This window comes from Monopterus albus, unplaced genomic scaffold (genome assembly GCF_001952655.1).
Source record: "Monopterus albus unplaced genomic scaffold, M_albus_1.0 scaffold338.1, whole genome shotgun sequence".
Taxonomy (NCBI): domain Eukaryota; kingdom Metazoa; phylum Chordata; class Actinopteri; order Synbranchiformes; family Synbranchidae; genus Monopterus; species Monopterus albus.
The window spans coordinates 323,493-342,452 of NW_018128218.1; the positions used below are offsets into that span (position 1 = coordinate 323,493).

Sequence of the window (18,960 nt, forward strand, 5' to 3'; positions counted from 1 at the left end):
CTGACACCGCCCTGCTGCCGGCTCCAGAGGCTTGAAATGGAGCTCAGGTCAGTGTGTAAAGGACAGCACTCGAGTCAGGACATGGTTAGACAGCAAAAGCAATCACACAACACCCATTAAATTCACAAACTCTCACTAACAGTAAAATATAGAATACCAAACTGAAATTATTTTAACTTGTGTTTTACAAATACACTTTTCTAAAGTAAATGTTATTTCGTATATTTGTAAGACTGATGGCTTTGCTATTGTGCAAATTTATATGAAAAGTGGCACCTTGCCATTTGAGTTGCATGGTGTTACATTAAAGGGAGAAGCACATACTCCCAGGCCAGATGCATTACCACCAGCTGCAGCAACAGGTGACAGCTGGACCAGCAAATGGCTGGTGCCAGCCCTGCTTTTAATCCACACTGACACCATCTAATCTACACATTAGAGCTACAGTTAACCAGAGCAGTGTAGAGAGAGAGAACACCTGGGTTAACAGAGTCACTCTGAAAGCAAAACTGTTCCGATCGGCAGGGGCTTTGACCTGTATGGACTCTCCAGCGAGTCACAGACTTCACAACCAGAATGCCAGTGCTTTCCTTTAAGACAGATCAAAGAATCCTCCAGCATCGTACGTTATTCTACAGTCCTCTCTTTGTTGTGTGACTGCCTGTTTTTTCTTCCTACACTCTGAACACAGGTCTCTACAGATGGGCCTGTGGGGGCAGAGGGGATGCACACACTGCTTGTTCCTGCCTTTGTAGGGGACACACATTAAGTACACACGGAAACATACACAGCAGCACAATATCTGTCTTCACTCTCCAGATAAACAAAATAATGACACAGCAGCCAAACAACAATGTCAGTGAAGACCATTCCAAATCAGTTTCCTTTACTAAGGCTTTTGTGATTTGGCATAATAAAGGATAATGTCTTTTTTGACAACTCTGACCTTACTTTCCAAGATTTGGCCATCATTTCTACAAGTATTATTGGCTTACCAGCTTAACAGCTATGACTAGGTCTGACGTACCTCAGCAGTAGCGGTAGAGATTCTGGCTGGCCTGACAAGCTGTGGATTTCTCATACTGAAACCGTGTACAAGGCACTAGAAGAGTGGTTCTCTTTTTGTAAAGTATTTATGGTCTTTTTTTCCCAGCCTTTTTCCAAAACAAATCATAAAAGCAAAATATAAGGAGTGGATTAAAATGTGTTTGTCTCCTAAAATCAACCGTGAATGTTAATAGCTTACTACCTGCAGTAGCTCTTTGTTGGCACTCTAGTAATTTCACTCCAAATCATTACCCGAGTGTAGTGTTATCTTTGGAGAACTCGTCGGTAAGTCTTCATCCTCAAATCTTACTCTCTTGTAAAGTTACAGAAAAACATTCTGTCAAAGAGAAAAAAACAAAACAAATACTAGCCTAACTCTAACCTTTGTGTTTGTATAGTGAGGACTTTGTCTGATGTTACATTTTCCTTATCATACTATAACATAGAATGGCTAACCAATGCTAACCTATCATATCAAATCAAGGTGTTTCTTTATTTCTTTATCTTCAAGTCTTTTACAAAGATGATCAGTAGGGATGGATACCTAAACCCTGTGACGGTTCCTGTACAGTCAGTATATACCAGACTGCCACACACCTACACCTTGGTTGACCATGGAATTTCTCCAGGTATTGTCTACATCAGTGTAAAGAAAATTAAATGTGTTACTTACTCTACTGCACTTACTGTAAGGAAACATTAAAGACTATTTGAAGAAGCAGCTCACTGGGTATGTGTGGTCATTAGACGTCTACTGTACTGTACGTGCCACACAAATGTGTCAATCACCAATAAAATGTTTTCTCCTTCATTTAGGCAAAATGGAACCAGCAAATAACAGGTCACCAGTTCCCATCATAATATGTGACCTTACTGTACAATAACTGATTAAAACATCAAAATCATTGTTTTTGCAGCTGTGTCTTCCTCTAATAATCTTTTTGCACGTTTGTTCTAATTTGTGACCATCACAAAGCCAATACAGATTCCTGATGGGCCATACATACCATTCTTCTGGCTGACTGTCGATGCAACAAATGATAAAAATGTTCAACAGCGCCCCTGTGGTCACAAAATCTGACAGGCCACAGATTTCAGTGCAACACCGGATCTAAATTAGAACTGGCTACAGAAACACAGCCCTAAATCAAACTAAATTAAAGCAAATCAAAATTAACCGAATCTAAATTGAATTGAATCAAGAGATTTGTCTCAATAGCGAGTCCTATTATATATGTCTGCTGGTACTCCAGCTCCCTCCCACAGTCCAAAGTCATGCAGCTTAGGTTGACTGGTGTCTCTAAATTGCCCACAGGAGTGTGTGTGTGTGTGTGTGTGTGTGTGTGTGTGCGCGCGCATGTTATGTCCAGGGTCAGATAACACTGTGAAAAGAGCGCGCGCGTGTGTGTGTGGTTGTTCGTCTCTGTGTTAGCCCTGCCATGGATTGGCGACCTGTCCAGGGTGTACCCCGCCTTCGCCCGATTGCCAGCTGGGATTGGCTCCAGCCCCCCCGTGACCCCGTTCAGGGACTAAGCGGTAGAAAATGAATGAATGAATGTTATTTAGTTGAATTCAACATGTTATGAGACATTTCAGGTTTACCGGATTTTGTGCCTTCAGAGGAAAACACTGCAGAAGCTTATAAGGATGTGAAAAAGTAAAGTGTGATGCTCTGTGACTCACTGCCAGCCTGTCACAGATCACACTTTCCCCTTAGCTAAGATGCATCTTTACTATTGTTAGAAGGGAAAGTGAACTGGAGTCAAAGAACACAGCCTGCGGTGGTAAACAGCAGTTTCCCTTCCAAACAATGTGGAATCTCTTGAGAAGGTGACTCACTGGCCCACACACACGTATACAGGAATTCTATTGTTGTAGGTTTGTGTGTGTTACCAGAACCATGTTTTACTGGGTTTCCCAAAGGAGCTTTACCACAGATGCAAAGAGGAGGGGACAGAACAGTACAGCAACAGAATAGTACTCTGCAGTACAGATGCACAGTGGATATCAAAACTGCAGACACCCTTCAGAACTGTGTAGTACAATTCTTTGATTTTTGTTTAAATTTGACACAAGAACATGACATTTATGCATTTACATTCTGCAAAAACACAAATACAGATAGAATTTTAACAATAAGCAGGTACTAGTTGATTGAACTATGAACTTCCTGCTGTTTGTTTAGTGGCGGGTGGGATGAACTGGAAGCTGCTGCAACCCACAACTTCCAGCTGACATCATGTACAAGTATGTTTAACAATATTTTTAAATGGTGTAGCAGTGGGTCTGTTTCTTTTAAGGTGAATCAAAATTAGTTTTGTCCTTACTTTGTGTGCATGGAAATGCTAATAATATTGCAGCTACTATGCATATTTTTTTATATTTTTCAAAGGAAAAACTGGTTTAGGAGATGTAAACCTCAAGCCTCTAAGTGGGCATTTCTCATGGATGAGTGGCAACAAACCCTCAGATAGCTGCTCTTTACTGCTAGGGTCAATGAAACGTTGACAGTAAACCTACAGTAGCTCAATAACACACAGCACAGTGTTTTCAACATAGGGTTTAGGGAGCAAGCAGGGTCCATGAAAACATTTAATTGGTTCCTCATCAGAATGACAAACAGCTTGTCACTGTAACTTATTTTGTTAGAGCTAGGGAAGGTCTGAGATTCTAACAATTATATTTCAGCACAAGTATACCGTTATACGATTCAATACTTCTCCTGCCATATGTGTCATCGGAAGAAAAAACCAGTAGTGCCTCATGTTTGTCCATCTACAAGGTCTTTATGTTGAAAAGCTTGATATGTCCAGGGTCAGATAACACTGTGAAAAGAGCCTTTCATTCAGCATTTACTGCACACACACCTACCCTACAAGACTGTCAGTGTGTGTGTACATTGCTGACATTTATATGGAACCACAGCATTCACAGTCATACAGAATATGTGTGTGTGTGTGTGTGTGTGTGTGTGTGTGTGTGTGTGTGTGTGGGGGGAATCACGGTTGTTAAGCTGTGGGTGGAACAGTGTTCATGTGTTCAAGCTTCAATGTGTGCAGGAAGGAAGAGGCAGCGTGTAGTCTAGCAGACATGTATTGTTTTGTTTTCCTTTAAGCCGGTCAGGCAGATGTATCAAACCTACTAAGCCACATACCACTGCTTTGTACCAGGGAATAAACCCACAGTCTGTTGATGCAGGACAATCATCATGTTCTCAGAAAAGGTGAGTTAAAAATTTGTCTAGTGAAAACAGACAACTGTATCTGTCCTGTCATTAGCTGATGGGCCCTGGCCAGAACTAATGTCATTATGATTATTTAGTTAGGGCACATGGTGCGAGTGGAACATGAAATCATAATGACAGCTGGTAAGCTAATAAGCATGATACCACTCATACAGTCAGAGCCAAAAATATTGGCACCCCTGCATTTCTGTCAGATAACACGCCACTTCTCCCAGAAAATCATTTCAATCACAAATTCTTTGGTATTCTCATGTTTATTTCTTTTGTTTATTTCTTTTCTCACAAAAAGCAGAGAAAAGCCAAATCTGATCCATTCCACACAGAACTCCAAAAACAGACTGGACATCCTCAGCTTAATATCTGGTAGCCAACCCTCTGGACAACATAACTGAAATCAGTCACTTCCTGTAACCATCAGTGAGTTTCTTCCACCTCTCCACTGGAACTTTGGACCACTCGTCTTCTGCCAACTGCTCCAGGTCTCTCAGATTTCAAGGCTTCCTTCTCCCAGCTGCTGTTCTGAGATCTCTCCACAGGAGCTCTATGGGATTTAGACCTGGACTCATTGATGGCCACTGCACAACTCTACAGCTCATTGTCTGAAACCATTTCTGGCGCTTTCTGAAGTCTGCTTTGGGTCATTGTCCTCCTGTAAGACGGAGACCCAACTTTCTGACACTGGGCCCTACATAATGCCCCAGAATTCATTGGTAGTCTTCAGATTTCATAATGCCATACACACAGTCAAGACATCTAGTGGCTGAAGCAGCAGAGCAACCCCAAAACATCAGTGAACCTCCAGTGTGTCTGACTGTATGGAAGTGTTCTTTTCTTTGAAGGCCTCATTTCATTTTCTGAAAACAGTAGAATGACGTGCTCGACCAAACAGCTCTACTATAGTCTCATCTGTCCACAGGACATTCTCCCAGGAGGACTGTGGCTTCCTCAGGTAAGTTTTGACTTCTTTATGTCTCTGTGTCAGCAGTGGGCCCCTGGGTCTCCTACCATAGCGTCCCTTGACATTCAGATGGCGACAGACAGTGTGAGCTGACACTGTTACACCCTGTGCCTGCAGGTCAGCTTGGATTTGTTTGGAAGTTGATCGAGGTTCTTTATCCACCATTCCAACAATCCTTCGTTACAATCTGTCATCTAGTTTTCTCTTTCAACCACGTCCATGGGCTGTAAACTTCTTGACAATGTTGTGCACTGCTTTTTGTGTTGTTTCGATGCAAACAAAAGAAATAAACAAAGAATACCAAAGAATTTGTGATTCATAACAATTTCCTGGGAGAAGTGGTGTGTCATCTGACAGAAATGCAGGGGCGGCACAGTTTTGACTAGGACTGTATTTTTCCTACCAAATAGTCTCTGCCATGAGGGTTCAACAGAATTTGTCAAAATGCTTTTGAATCCCTTATTAAATTTAATTAGGTTTATAATTATAACCATAAAAACCTCAGTACCTACAAACTAAAACTCAGATCTGTCAGTATGCAATCAGACAGATTTGGAGTGGTAGCCTGAGCAATGTTCAAAACCAGCCATAACCTGACAGTAACATGAGCCTTTTAATTCTGCACACATTATTATTGGGTACATTTCATTGAAGGATTCTCAGAAGTCTAAGAGAATGTGAAATGGGATGTGTAGGAAATCTACTTTTATTCATTCTGTTACACAAAATTGTCTTGAAAAAAACTGAACTGCAATGTGTACTACTGCACATTGCATTTACAGTAGTACTGCATACTATGTGTGAAAAGTTGTATAAAGCGCTTTGCATCTGTATTAAGATTCAGTGTCCACTGGCGTGAAGAATATTTGAGAAGTAACAAAAGGTGTGGAGTTAGTGAGCTTACCAGACTTCTGTACTAAAGGTAAAAGTACTCATTATGCATAATGGCACCGTTCACATTGATGTATATCATATTGGACTATAATTACTGATGTACAATTGTGTACATCACAGTTAATGTTGCAGCTAGTAAAGGTGGAGCTAATGTTAACTACCATATACTGTATGATTATACTTTGAAGTACTTAACACACTGCTGGAGAGCTTGAGGATTTCCCACCAGGGATCAATAAAGTATTATGGTCATAGTATAATTAAATTCATCTCAGTCTGAAAAGTAACTAGCAATTAAATTTATTGAACAAATGTAGTGAGTAAAAAGTAGAATATTTTTCAGTTAAATGTAGTGAAGTTCAAGTATGAAGTAGCAGGAAAAATGAAAATACTCATGTTTACATGAGATACCTCAAAATTACACTTAACTACAGTACTTGAGTAAATGTACTGAGTTTCTGTCCACCTCTGCAAATTCAAATAAAAATATTTTCCTCCTTAAAAACATTGAACCCAACAGAAAGACAGCAATATTCTAGACCCAGTGACACAAGTGGGGTCTTTTCAAAGTGGAAAAGAAAGCTACTACTATCATACTTTACTTCTGGAAAATCATGTCTCTGTACATCACATATCACACTCTTATTTTGTAACACCAACATAAACTGGCTGATCCACAACACTGAAGGTGCGCACAGTGATGAAGAGCTGCTGAAATGTTAATGAGCATAAAGCTGCCTGCCAGACCAACAGCCGACTACAGCTCAGGCCCTCCATCACTCAGTCATTAAAGATGGATGGATTCTTTTCACCAAGGTGTCAGCTGTATCTCTATCTCGTGGCATTGTGTTTCTGTTCTGTCTCAGGGCACAGGCATAATGCGACAACACACCTTGACCTGTGCTTAGTTTTTAACCTTAAAGCAGCATTAACTCACTTCTCCCTTTAATTTTAAACCATTAAGAGAAGTGAGGATCTAAACAAATTCAAGTAGCAAACCCTCATCCTCTCCCTCCTGCACTGTCTGTGAAACTAGGCAGTGATGCACCGAAATGAAAATTCTGGGCCGAAACTGAAACCGAAAATTTAGGATGCACTTGGCCGAAAACCGAAACGAAACCGAAAATGGCTTCTTTTAAAAACTTCAAATTTTTAAAACACGCTTACTCTAGTATTTGAATTTGATGAATCTGAAACGAAAAACTAAAATCTAAAATATTTTTAACAATAAACAATACCAAGTTTTATGTAACATTCAATAAAGTTTTAAGTAACGCTCAAACATTTTTAATTGCTGTGCAAAACAATGCAAAACGGTGCAAAAACGCGGCTCAATATGTTGTATGAGCCTACAAAATCCAATGTCCTCCATGACAGAAAACGGCTGGTCGTCTAAGGCAATGAATTCCATTACTTTCTCAGTAATGCCACATGCTTTGGGACTATCATCTGCAAATTAGTCTTTTCAAAGACCGAGGGTATTTGTGATGTAGTTGGGGCACTTTTAACCAATGTTGTTTTACGGTACTCCTCATATTCAATTGGCTGTCATTTTTTCAGGTGGTGTATCAAACCTGTTGTCGAAAAGTTCTTTGGCACCGTACCTCCTCTTGATATTTTCGCAGAACAAATGTTGCATATTGCAACTTTGGTGTCCTTACCTGAAACTTCAAAATGCTTCCATACCACTGACATGCTTTGTCGTTGATGGGGAGACGCGTGATATAACAGCTCCAGCGTGAGTGAAACCTAACCTGTGCTGCGCGAGGATGGGCAGGGCGGGGCATTTTCGGCATGCCTTTTCGGCGTGTTTTTTTATTCCGGCCCGAAATAAAAATGGCCTTTTCGGCCAAAAAATTTTCAGTGATTGAAAGTTCGGTGCACCCCTAAAACTAGGCCATATGTGGCCACGACAGCCAGAGACAGTTGTGGCAGTCAGGTAGTGCAGCAGTAATGACCGTGTCCAGAACTAAATTATACGGAAAATAGAGCCTGTGGTTTTCAGTGGTATTACAGTGACACAATGTCAAATAAGGAGGTTTACATTTTAGCGATATGCATACGTATGTCTGACATTGTAGCAGATGCATCTGCAGTAATACAAATTACACAGAGGAATGTTTTGCCAGTAATAATGATAGAGTACTAATGTTCAGGCCGCTATCACATCGTGTTCAGTGTTACAAACTTGACATACATAACATTATATGGTAGCTGTGAGTCATATGTCAAACAAGACTAACTTCATGTTACACTTTGATAGCTGAACAAACTCCCACTTTTCTAGTTGTCTCAATGGCATAAATTTTTCATAAACTTTTCACTAAAATGCTACATGGACTGCAGTGTTATGTCCAACATAAACTGGACCAAAACCAAGCTAAAATTAGCAAAATTAATTCATTTGCTAATCCTGGAATGCACACTGAATAGAGGGTGGGTATGTCTGACAATTCTTCTAACATTTAGCTTCTTCACACAATTATTTAAGGATGACAGGATAAGGCCAAGCATGTTACATACAAGGAATTTGTTTTTGGTACAGAACTGAGGCAGCCATCTGTGGCACCAATTCACACCGAAGGTTCTAACCATCAGGGGCAACTTGGGGTTTCAGTGTCTTGCCCAAGGAAATGTCACCATATGGACTACAGGCACCATGATTCAAACCTCCAACCCTCTGGTTGGGAAACGACCGCTCTACCCACTGAACCACAGTGAGAGAACACAAATGATGTGAAGAAACTGGTCTCTGTGATTTGTTGAGAAAACTCCTCCTCTTAAGGGGAGCTTTCCACAGTTAGCAAGTGACAATCGTAAACAACAGCAAGCAATGAAGATCTGATTAGGTTTTTTTTTTCTCAACATTATTATTTCAGAGAAGACCAAAATGCTGCCACTACTAAGATTACTGAGAACATAGATGAAAACAACACTGGTAATGCCGAAGTAGTTACAACAGCAAAAATTAGCAACAGCACCACAGCAGAGCCGGTCACTGCAAGAGAGAGCAGCAGCATCTCCTCTGGAACTAGTGGGCTCAGAGAAGCCAATGATGAGGAGCACCTTCAGGTCCTCAGATGTAAACGACGAAGGCATCTTGTCATGCTGAGTTAGCTACATGCTAATAATTCTGTTTGGTTCTGGTTCATGAATGAGGATGTGGATCATAATCAGGATCACATGTACGTCATTAGTACAAAACTGAATAAAGCTCAAACAACAATTTTAGAAAACAAAACTAGACAGATTTTAATTATACTTTCATTTTCTGTATGGCAGTATGCATTATTTACATGCAAATTATATTCTAAACATTTGCACACATATCCCAGGTAGCACCCCCTACTGAAAAAACATTGTCGTACACATGACAGCTATGCATTCTGCTCCATCACTGGTGCTTCTGATACGAGTACTATTCTATTAACAGTGACATTTTCCCAAACATACAACATGTAACCCTCCCTGTGTAGCTCTGATTAAGATCATTCTTCTTAGTAAACAACGGTACCACAAAACCTGCCAGCTCTAAATCTTTCAACAAGTTCACTATCAAATTACATTAAAACTAAGACCTAAGGCCTCTGATTTTGTTATGTCAGGTGGTTTCAAAACTGTAGACAGAGAACAAGTGAAATTGTTTCTGTTGTTGTTGTTAATTAATCCATGACGAAGGACCCAACTGCCACTAAAGTGATTCTGTGTGTATCCCACTCAAATGAACTAGAAATCATAGAGCTAGAAACTAGAAAACCTCATAGAGAAGAGAAACTGAGTAATTGTAGGTTTTTATGATACTGCTATTTCTGTGAGACATCGGAGTATTAGTCATACAATAGAACTGCATATTCTACCTGTACAAGTGACTGTGGACTTTGCACAGTACACCCAGCAGTGGATATGAAAACAGCCATAGCGCTCTTATTAAGTCATAGACACAGGACAGATATGGCTGAAGTAAACAAGATAAAATGTCAGGATAAATTGTTAATATATCTAGTGTTCTCACACTGTCCATCACAGTCCAGATGAGGGAGTACCTAGTTCCTAAAAATCTTGACACACTATAAAAGGTTTGCTCCTTGCAACCATGTTCTAACACCAGAAGTGTGGAATTTTCAAAGCATTTGCTGTGCTTAGAGCGCTAAACAACAAAACAGCCCAAAGAAAAAGTACCAACAAAAAAACAGCCCAAACTCAAACTGAAACTTCATACTTTATGGCTCCATAATAGAAACCCTCTATGTCCCGTAGTCAAAAGGTAAGGTCCATGTGTGATTAGGGAATGTCTAACCAATAGGCAAGTCTTTGAGAATAACCTCATGCCAAGCTCCATTCTAATCCAGTCCTTTTCCACCTGAAAATCTGGTGTTGGCTTGCTTAATTTACCAGCAAAGGTGCTTAAAGGTTTAAACAAAGCTTTAGACATTTCTGAGTCTTTAAGAGCCACTGCTCATTTAATCAAACAGATGATCCACCAAGACAGCATTTGTTTCCAGTAACATGTTATCTAAATGTGGTTCAGTGCCACCCACAAAGGTGTATTGTGGTGGCTGTGGGAATAATAGGCCATACTGCTCCAACTTTTATGAAGAACTTTAAAGTGTACTGGATGTATGCCCAGATTAAACAACAGGTACAACATTTGTGCGTGAAACTGCTTAAGATAAGGAACCCAGGGTCAGTGTTAGGGCTACCCTCTAATAGTCGAACAATCAAGGGGGGGATACCCACTTGACACTGTACGATACATGGATGTACATTAAGGTCGGATCTATTTGGCAAATTGCAGAACAAGGAGAAAAGGACAACAAAATCCACTAGGACAAGCCACATAAAGGTGAGATTTGTCTACTTTTACAAGAGATAAGACTGTAACGTGATGTGGCTGGCTTTGCCTAGGTTAATGTTGTTTACCCATCTCTGTTAAAGAGCAATGCACAGCTGTTTACTGACTGTTTCTGTGACCTACATCCATCCGAATAGGACTAAGATGCTAACAAAAATGTGTGGGGAAAACATTTCAGTGAGGAATTATAAACAAGAGCATCATTTCAACAGAAATACAAGTGTGCTGCCTGTCTCGTTATTACAACAAATCCATATGGCAGCCCAACATTATATATCGTCAATTTAAAAAGGTCACAGTTAAACCTCACATCATATGCAGCTTCTTGTACTTTTAAATGCTCAGAAATATGTCCCCGTCACACTTTTGCATTTAAATACTAATGTGTGGTGAAAACTGTATGTGTATAAAAGAAGGAATAGTGGAATAGTTGCACTGAAGAGCCGACAGACTGTGTTTCTGATGGCTCCATATCCTACCAGACACTGTCCACTGAAGACAATTCTGCTACTTTTGTCTTCTTCCTAAAGAAGGCGGCCAAACAGGCACTTGGATGAGCTCACATATAATTAACTAAGTTCACTAGCTAAACATTTTGATAACCAATACAGCCTTGTGATAGTAAAACTAGACTTACAGTGACTTCTTTCAAGAGCTCGAATTTGGAGATTTAAAAACTGCCATTTCTTCTTTGGCGTTAAGGCCACGCAAAACAGGAAATGTTACATGCTACGTAATTACATGCTAGGTAAATATATTATAGCCTATTTTTGTAGTCAACAACAAAAATTTTAATTTCTCGAATTTCCGATATCTTCCGCTGATGCTATGATATTAGTTCCTCCCACTAATCTTAGCTTTAGGTCAGCGAGAACCAAGTCTAACATTTGAAATAATAATTGTGGTGTGAGATGAACAACATTGCCGAAATAGTCCTGGGATTTCAATGTTTCATATACAATATTAAAAGAAGTCGAAACAACGTAAACATGTCTCCTATGTGTAAGAATACACTTATTTCTAGTTTTTCGATGCAGTTTGGTGCGATGTTGTCTCCGTAAAAAGGTGTTTCAACACCGATAACGTTAGATGAAATGCCTCGAAATAATGCCTGAATCGGCGTCATAACCCACCACAGTTAAATGTAAGACTTTAAATGCGTCTACTTGTATTGTTGTCAGCTGTAGCCTGATTCCGTGCACCGTTAGCTGCAAACACGGTTCACATCCAAACAATTGTTATTGTGAGCGAGGCGTCTCCATACCTGACTGGCTTTGTGGAACTGTTTCTTCAGCCCAGCCACAGACATCTTCGACAAACGTGTGAAGCTTCACCTTTGGAGAAAATGTTCTGTATAAACACCAAACAACCCCGGGAATATTTACGTTAAAGAAAGAGCCAGCGGAGTCCACACAGCGCACTCATCAGTCACTACCGTTCAAGATTGCAGCAAGATGCAAGCCGAGTCAAGCTCGACACTACCGGAAGTAGATTTATTGTCCTAACATTAAAAGTATCACACTCCAACACCAAGGGACACTTTTTATTTCCTAAATTGTATTGTTTCTCATATTGTACACTAAAGCAAAAAACATAAACAGTCGTAGTTAGGCAGAAAATTTAAACCTACTTTTACAACTGAACGTTTCTCTGTATTTGTAATAGGTAGTTTTACTTTGGGGAATCATGATTGCTCACAGTAGGCCACTAATGTAGCCAAATATAAGGAGGTAGAAGGCTGAACACAGGGTAAGATGAGGGAATTTCAAACATTTTCTGTTTACAGAAAAGCTGCTAGGTGCTTGGATATGAATGTATGTACAGCATGATCATGCATAAACAAACCTGAGCACTCAAGGAGTAGGCTAATAAGAGCATCAGATGATTTTCTTTTGTCAGTGACATAATCTCTGTCTGGTGGGGGGTTCTAGCCAATCCCAGCTGACACTGGGCAAGAAGCAGGGTCCCCCCTGAACAAGTCGCCAGTCTATCACAGGGCTGACACATAGACAAACAACCACATACACTCACACTCACTCTATGGGCAATTTAGACTCACCAGTCAATCTAAGCTGCATGTCTTTAGACTGTGGGAGGAAGCTGGAGTGGCCGGAGAGAACCCACACCGGCACAGGGAGAACACTTAAATTCCACAAAGAAAGGCCCCGAACCCAGAACTTTCTTCCTGTGACGTGACAGTACTAACCACTGGGCTGCTGACCTTTTGACCACATTACCTCAAAATTTTATGTTATGGAGAAGTCAACAAGTCAAACAGGTAAAATTGACCTTTAAAAATGGTGGGTGGTAAAAAGGACAGGGCACTTGAGTATTTGGTGGCCACAGGTGGAGCTACATTTTAGCCTTACATCTTACCTCAAGGTACATCATCCCCCATTGTCCCCTACAAACATATCCAAATAGGAGTGTTAAATATCTTCTCAACTCTCCCCAGTACAATTTTTAACTGTATCAAGTAGATTTATATTTCTAGGCAATTTGTGACACTGGGCAGTTACGTTTTTATTTTGAAAGTACCGACCGGAGATGTGTTTTACGTGCCTTGTTCGGTTTGTGGAGAGCAGGCGGAGGAGGAAAGGGTTTCCTGAATCGCAGAGATGTCGCCACTTCTCGCAGCCCATTGGCTGACAGATGCTGTGCGGAGGAAACCGCGGTGAGAAAAATGGCTAAAACAAGAAACACGATTCAGCAACCTCTGACCCCAATAGAAAAAAAAATCGTTATTTAGACTAGTTCTTCAGTGAAATAGAACACACTCTTTGTCAATGAAACTTTTAAACTGAAAAAGGTTTTGATTTTTTTAACTGACGGTGAAACTGGTTATTTAAACTGTAGGCTACTTGTAGGCCTATTTGTCCTCTATAACTAGAAGTTAGTAGGCTATAATGTAGTGTGAGATTTGAATTCAAACTGTCCAGCATACATATTTTAATATTAGATTATTTAGATGCATGTCTTCTTTTATTAGATCTTTTTGTAATCTGATTCTCAAAGTCTGAGCTGATCACACATTTTGTATAACATATTAGAATTTCTGTTGTTACATGAGTAGAACTTTTTTCAACACTGCCTTGCCATATAAACTCAGTCTACCTGTTATGCTGTGGTGGTTGTACTGGGCCCACCCTATTCTACCTCCTAGTCACCTCACTAGGTTATCATGACTGACTCCTTTAACATGGTTACAATAATAATCAGAATGTACCTGGTTTTGGCACAAAACTACTTGATTGGGTTATAAAACATCACTAGGTGTTACTCGTTATATATCTGCTAAAGGTTATTTAATTATAACGCGTGCATATATGCACCTTCTGGCCTACTGGTAGTTGCATGTTAGGCTTTCTGAAACATCGTTATGGACATAATAATAACTGATAACTCCCATTTAACTGGGTGATAACATTTGAACTTGCTGATTGCTCACTCTCTTTACATGAGTAACATGTGTAAATATGTGGCTGAAAAGTTCATAAAAAAGAAGTTAAAATACAACACAGAATAGCAGAGAGGATTCATGACCACAGCCAGTGCTTCTGAATAGTTTAGTCTATGGAACACATGATAACACATAACTAGGGATGGGACTCGTTTCAATTTTAACGATTCCGAGTCCGATTCTGCTTATCGATTCTGATTCTTAACGATTCCGATTCCAAAACGGTTTTTCTTTTTTTTTTGAGAGAAAAAAAATCAAGCAAATACTTAAAAAAATGTTTAATCATATAAGGTATAAACAAGCTCTAACAGTCAAATGTGAAATGATGAAAATAACACTTTCATTATGGAACTATCTACAAACCAAAACTGCTCAGATTTGAAAATAGAACAAGTAAAACAAATAGAACAAGTCAATGAAACACGTCAAAAGTCAGCAATTCTTTTGAAGAAAGATCAGCATGTCTGCCTTCTCTGGAAGGATGCGTGATCTCTCTAGCTAACTGTATCCCCAGCAGTAGAAAAAACCCTTTCACTGGGGGTAGAAGAGGCCTGTGCACAAAGGTATGAGAGGGCTAGGTCAGACAAGTGAGTATATGTCTCCTTCATGCTCCACCACCAGAGTGCAGGGTCTTGAGATGTCAGTAGAGGCAGCACTTCTCTATACATCTCCAGTTCTTTGTAGGATTTTTCCTGGATGGACAAGGTGCTCTGAATCTGGTTCTGTTTATGAGCCTCATCTTCTGCAAAAAGCTCCTCCAATGGAGTCATTTTGGCCTTCTTGCATTTCTGAAGCTACGAGGAACAAAAGAAGAAATCATATTTTGCGATTTGCAAAGTTTATGCCTGCATTGCTTACCATGTTGTACTCACCACTGCACTGGTCATCTCATCCTTGCTTTCTTCACTCGCCTCTTCATCTTCATGCTGCTGGCTTGTCCCCATGCCCTCCTCACTATAGCCATGCTCTGTCAGCTTAAGGTATAACAAGCAAAACAAATTACTAACATATAGGGGATGATGAAAAATAAGTATTTCATAATTTAAGATCTAAATTAATTTCACATCACATTCATGTTCATAATCAATACCTGTTCAGTTTCCATAGGATCTACAGCTCCCAGCACTTTTTCCTTTATCTGGTTCTAGACTGCATCATCATCCTCCACTTTATGCTTAAACCGGGGATCAAGTGCAGTTGCCTCTTCAAGGAAGGCTCTGACATCGACACTCCATTAAATGCAGATATAGTTAGAATAGATCCTATTAGGTGTCTTAACCTTCTGTGTTTCTTCTTCATTTATATTAATCATTTGATACAAAGTATTTTTTTATGTTTTTACATTGTCATTAATTTCTATAATCTACCACTGTTGACCCTTCTCTTGTTGACCCTGAACCTACCATTATATCAAAACATGCCACTATATCACCCCTAACATGCAAATAGCATGCAAAACAATATGAACACAATATGTACAGGTAAGTGCATAGTAAAGACATCCCACATAAAGTGTGACTGAATAATAAAATTACTGTAAAAGTTATATTAATCTAAATGATTATTTTTACCTGATAACGCTGGGATAGATTTGACCAGACAGTTGTCTTTAGAGTAGACACAAACACTGTGTCTCCTTCTTGCACAGTGAAATGTGCTTCTAACTTTTGCAGTATGGGAATGATCTGGCCGCAGGTTGGACTCTTCTCAGTAGAGACGCAGAGTGTGGATGTGTACATTACTTGCATGAGATTGACAAAATCCTCTGCTTTTCTTATGTCCTCATCTGTTACTCTAGCAAGTCTGTTTTGTTCAAAAATAAAATTATGAACTAAAATTATGAACTTCATCCAGTCATCATGATTACATCATATTATGTCATGTGTAACATGTCGTGGACCACAACACTGCTTAAAAGCTGTCATACCTGTCCCTCTCCATTGGCTTTCTTAGGCGTTGATCCAAAGAGGCTGCCTGAACTGCAGGATACTGCTCAAGGAACCTCTCAAGCATAAAATAAAGAGAGTTCCAGCGAGTTCGGACATCAAGAAGGAGGGAGTGCTGGGGCAGGTCTAAAACACAAACAGAACTTTATCTTACTAACAACTACACACCATTATCAAATATTAACCTATTGTTAAATTAATGTGATTATAACAAGAAAAGGTTCTTACTCAGAATCTGTTGCTTCTCTCGAAGCACAGTCTTGGCCATGGTTGACCTCTTCATCCACACAACCACGTCACGGATTTTTGATGGCCATTTTGCCACTGAAGAAACTGTGTACACACTTTGAGCCCCAAGATTTAGGGCATGTGCAAAACAGTCTATTTTAAGGAGATGAAGCTTTTGTGCTGCCACATTCATGTTAGAGGCATGATCCACTGTGATAACTGCAACTTTGCTTCTTATCCCAAATTCATCTAAAATGTCCCCAATTTCTTCTGCTACCACTTCCCGTTTGTGCTCTGTACACTGACTTTGTTTTAAGGACTTTCTGTTTCATCTTTCCATCTGTGATGTGATGTAATGTGCTGTGACTGTAATGTAATGATCCTGGCAAATGCTTGTCCAGCAATCACTGGTAACTGCAATTCTGCTGACATTTTCCAATTCTAATTTTATTTTTCCTTTTTCTATGTTGTACCAGGCTGGGATCAAATGATTGGACATAGCATCCCTGGAGGGTGGGTTGTATTTGGGATTTAGGGTCTTGGTCATATCCCTGCAAAGAAAATGTGCACTTAATACTACACCTATCTAACCATAGTTTACTGTAAAATATATTGTTTCTGATGTGCTTTGACACACAGAAGAATATCGATATCAGCTCTAGTGGTCCTAGTCCATTGATATTAGTCTGAAAAACTGAGACCCTATAATCGCCATTACATTTTGCATACCTAAACGATGGCGACTCAACTGTAGCAAAAGGATGTAATCCCTTCACCACAAATCTTGTCACTGCCTTGTGACATTCATTGAGTTTCTCCTTGCTCATCTGTCCCTTCGTTGCTAAAGTGAATGGTGTCTCTTCAAACAAAAATATAGATCATAATAGTTGGTAACAATAAATTTATCGTAATGTATTCAAAATGACTCAGCTCTAAGTTGGAGGTGAATGTCCTGTCATCTTTGCTTTGTACCTAACCTAGTTCTGCTACCGCTAGCTGCTTCTGGCTCATTGTCCCTGGACTCGCTGGCGCTGGGAGAGTTGAACACGGTGCATTCTTTTAAATTAACCCCGTGTAAAAACAAATGCTTCCTTATGCTTATTGTCGTTCCTCCCTTGCTCGAGATTTGTTTACCACACGTGTCGCATTTTGATAAATTTGCATCTAACTTTGTAAAGTTTAGCCAGACTTTAGACCGCTAACTCCGGCCAGGCATCTTGGTGTAATGGACTGTGCATGTACATAATGAGATAAGGTCCTGGCAGATCGATATAAATTCAAAATCGTCTCCACTGTTCGTTTGCGTCCTGAAAACAGCCAGGAATCGTTAAGTGGAATCGAAATGCGCACGCCTTAACGATTCTCCGATTCTTTTACATTTGGAATTGATTCTCGAGTCCCATCCCTAGTCCTACACCCTGAGGACTACTAGGGTGTGGCTATGGAAATGAGGTATAAAATATAAACAGTAATTATGCAAAAACTGTAAAAGATATCAAAAGCTGTGTACATTATCAATAGCTGAAGAGTTGCTGAATAGATAGCAGTTGAAATGATGTTTTTAGCTGAAGGTATGCTGAACTTAAGATGTGAAACTTTTTCCCATTCATTTGAATAGGGCAAAATTTGTTTAAAAATGCTAAATAGCTGAAAAAGTATAAATGTTACAAACAACAAAAATACAAGCACATTGGCTCATAATTTACATAACTCATAAATATATTGATAGTGCTCACTTTAAATTCATATTTTATTATTGAGAAAAGAGAAATGTATAAAAAGAATAAATACATAAGAATTGGACTGTTAGGTATTTTTAGTCAGACATTGGTGAGACACTGTATTAGAAATGTTTAGTGTAGACAGGATGTCTAGCTCAGGCTGTTAAATGCTTAGTCATTCTCATGAGTTACTGCAGGTTGTTTATGGTCAAGGATAACTAGATAGAAAGTTGATGACTGTTAGAAGACAGGATGTTTAATATTATTATTATGACGTGTATAACTGTAGTCATATTCATAATATTTTCTTATGTTTAATGTCATGACATGTCACTAGAGGTCGTGTTAGAATGTTTTAGCTACACACCACATAATCAACAGACAATCACACATTGATTTTCTTCATGCTTTGACTACTGCCATGGCCAGCTGCACAGCTGGCACCGGGAGACGTCACGGTTTGGCGTCTCTCTGAGTAGTATGGGGCTAGCCCAACAAAAGTGATATAATGTATAGGCCAGTTGTGGTTCGGGGTTTTTCATCTTTTAGCTGCCTGCGTGCATGTTGGAGGTGCAAAGATACCTGAGCGTGTAATGTTAATTTTACCTGT

The 18,960-nt window shown here is 39.6% G+C and overlaps 1 protein-coding gene and 1 long non-coding RNA gene across 9 annotated transcripts in view; both read right to left on the reverse strand.

Moving 5' to 3' along the window:
* Positions 1-12,465, reverse strand: part of sh3gl3a (SH3-domain GRB2-like 3a) — a 37,076-nt gene extending 24,611 nt beyond the window's left edge. For 3 of the 4 annotated variants that reach the window (XM_020624790.1, XM_020624788.1, XM_020624791.1), the window contains exons 1-2: positions 12,260-12,465; positions 11,475-11,519 (exon numbers count right to left, since the gene is read on the reverse strand). In XM_020624790.1, the coding sequence (XP_020480446.1) occupies positions 11,475-11,519; positions 12,260-12,304 (90 nt within the window). In that variant the 5' untranslated portion in view covers positions 12,305-12,465. The remainder of the gene's footprint in view (positions 1-11,474; positions 11,520-12,259) is intronic. The other variant, XM_020624789.1, reaches the window with a different exon arrangement.
* A 2,315-nt stretch (positions 12,466-14,780) lies between these two features.
* LOC109974557 (uncharacterized) lies at positions 14,781-17,916 on the reverse strand. 5 transcript variants are annotated; one of them, XR_002276979.1, is made up of 6 exons: positions 17,359-17,916; positions 16,630-17,180; positions 16,383-16,527; positions 15,546-16,258; positions 15,328-15,429; positions 14,781-15,249 (listed from the first exon to the last, which is right to left on the reverse strand). It is a non-coding gene; the product is annotated as an uncharacterized LOC109974557 (long non-coding RNA). The 5 variants fall into 5 exon arrangements; XR_002276980.1 differs by having other exon boundaries at positions 15,546-15,672; positions 16,027-16,258; positions 16,630-17,908; XR_002276977.1 differs by having other exon boundaries at positions 14,782-15,249; positions 15,546-15,684; positions 16,027-16,258; positions 16,630-17,907.
* Between the last annotated feature and the right edge of the window lie 1,044 nt (positions 17,917-18,960).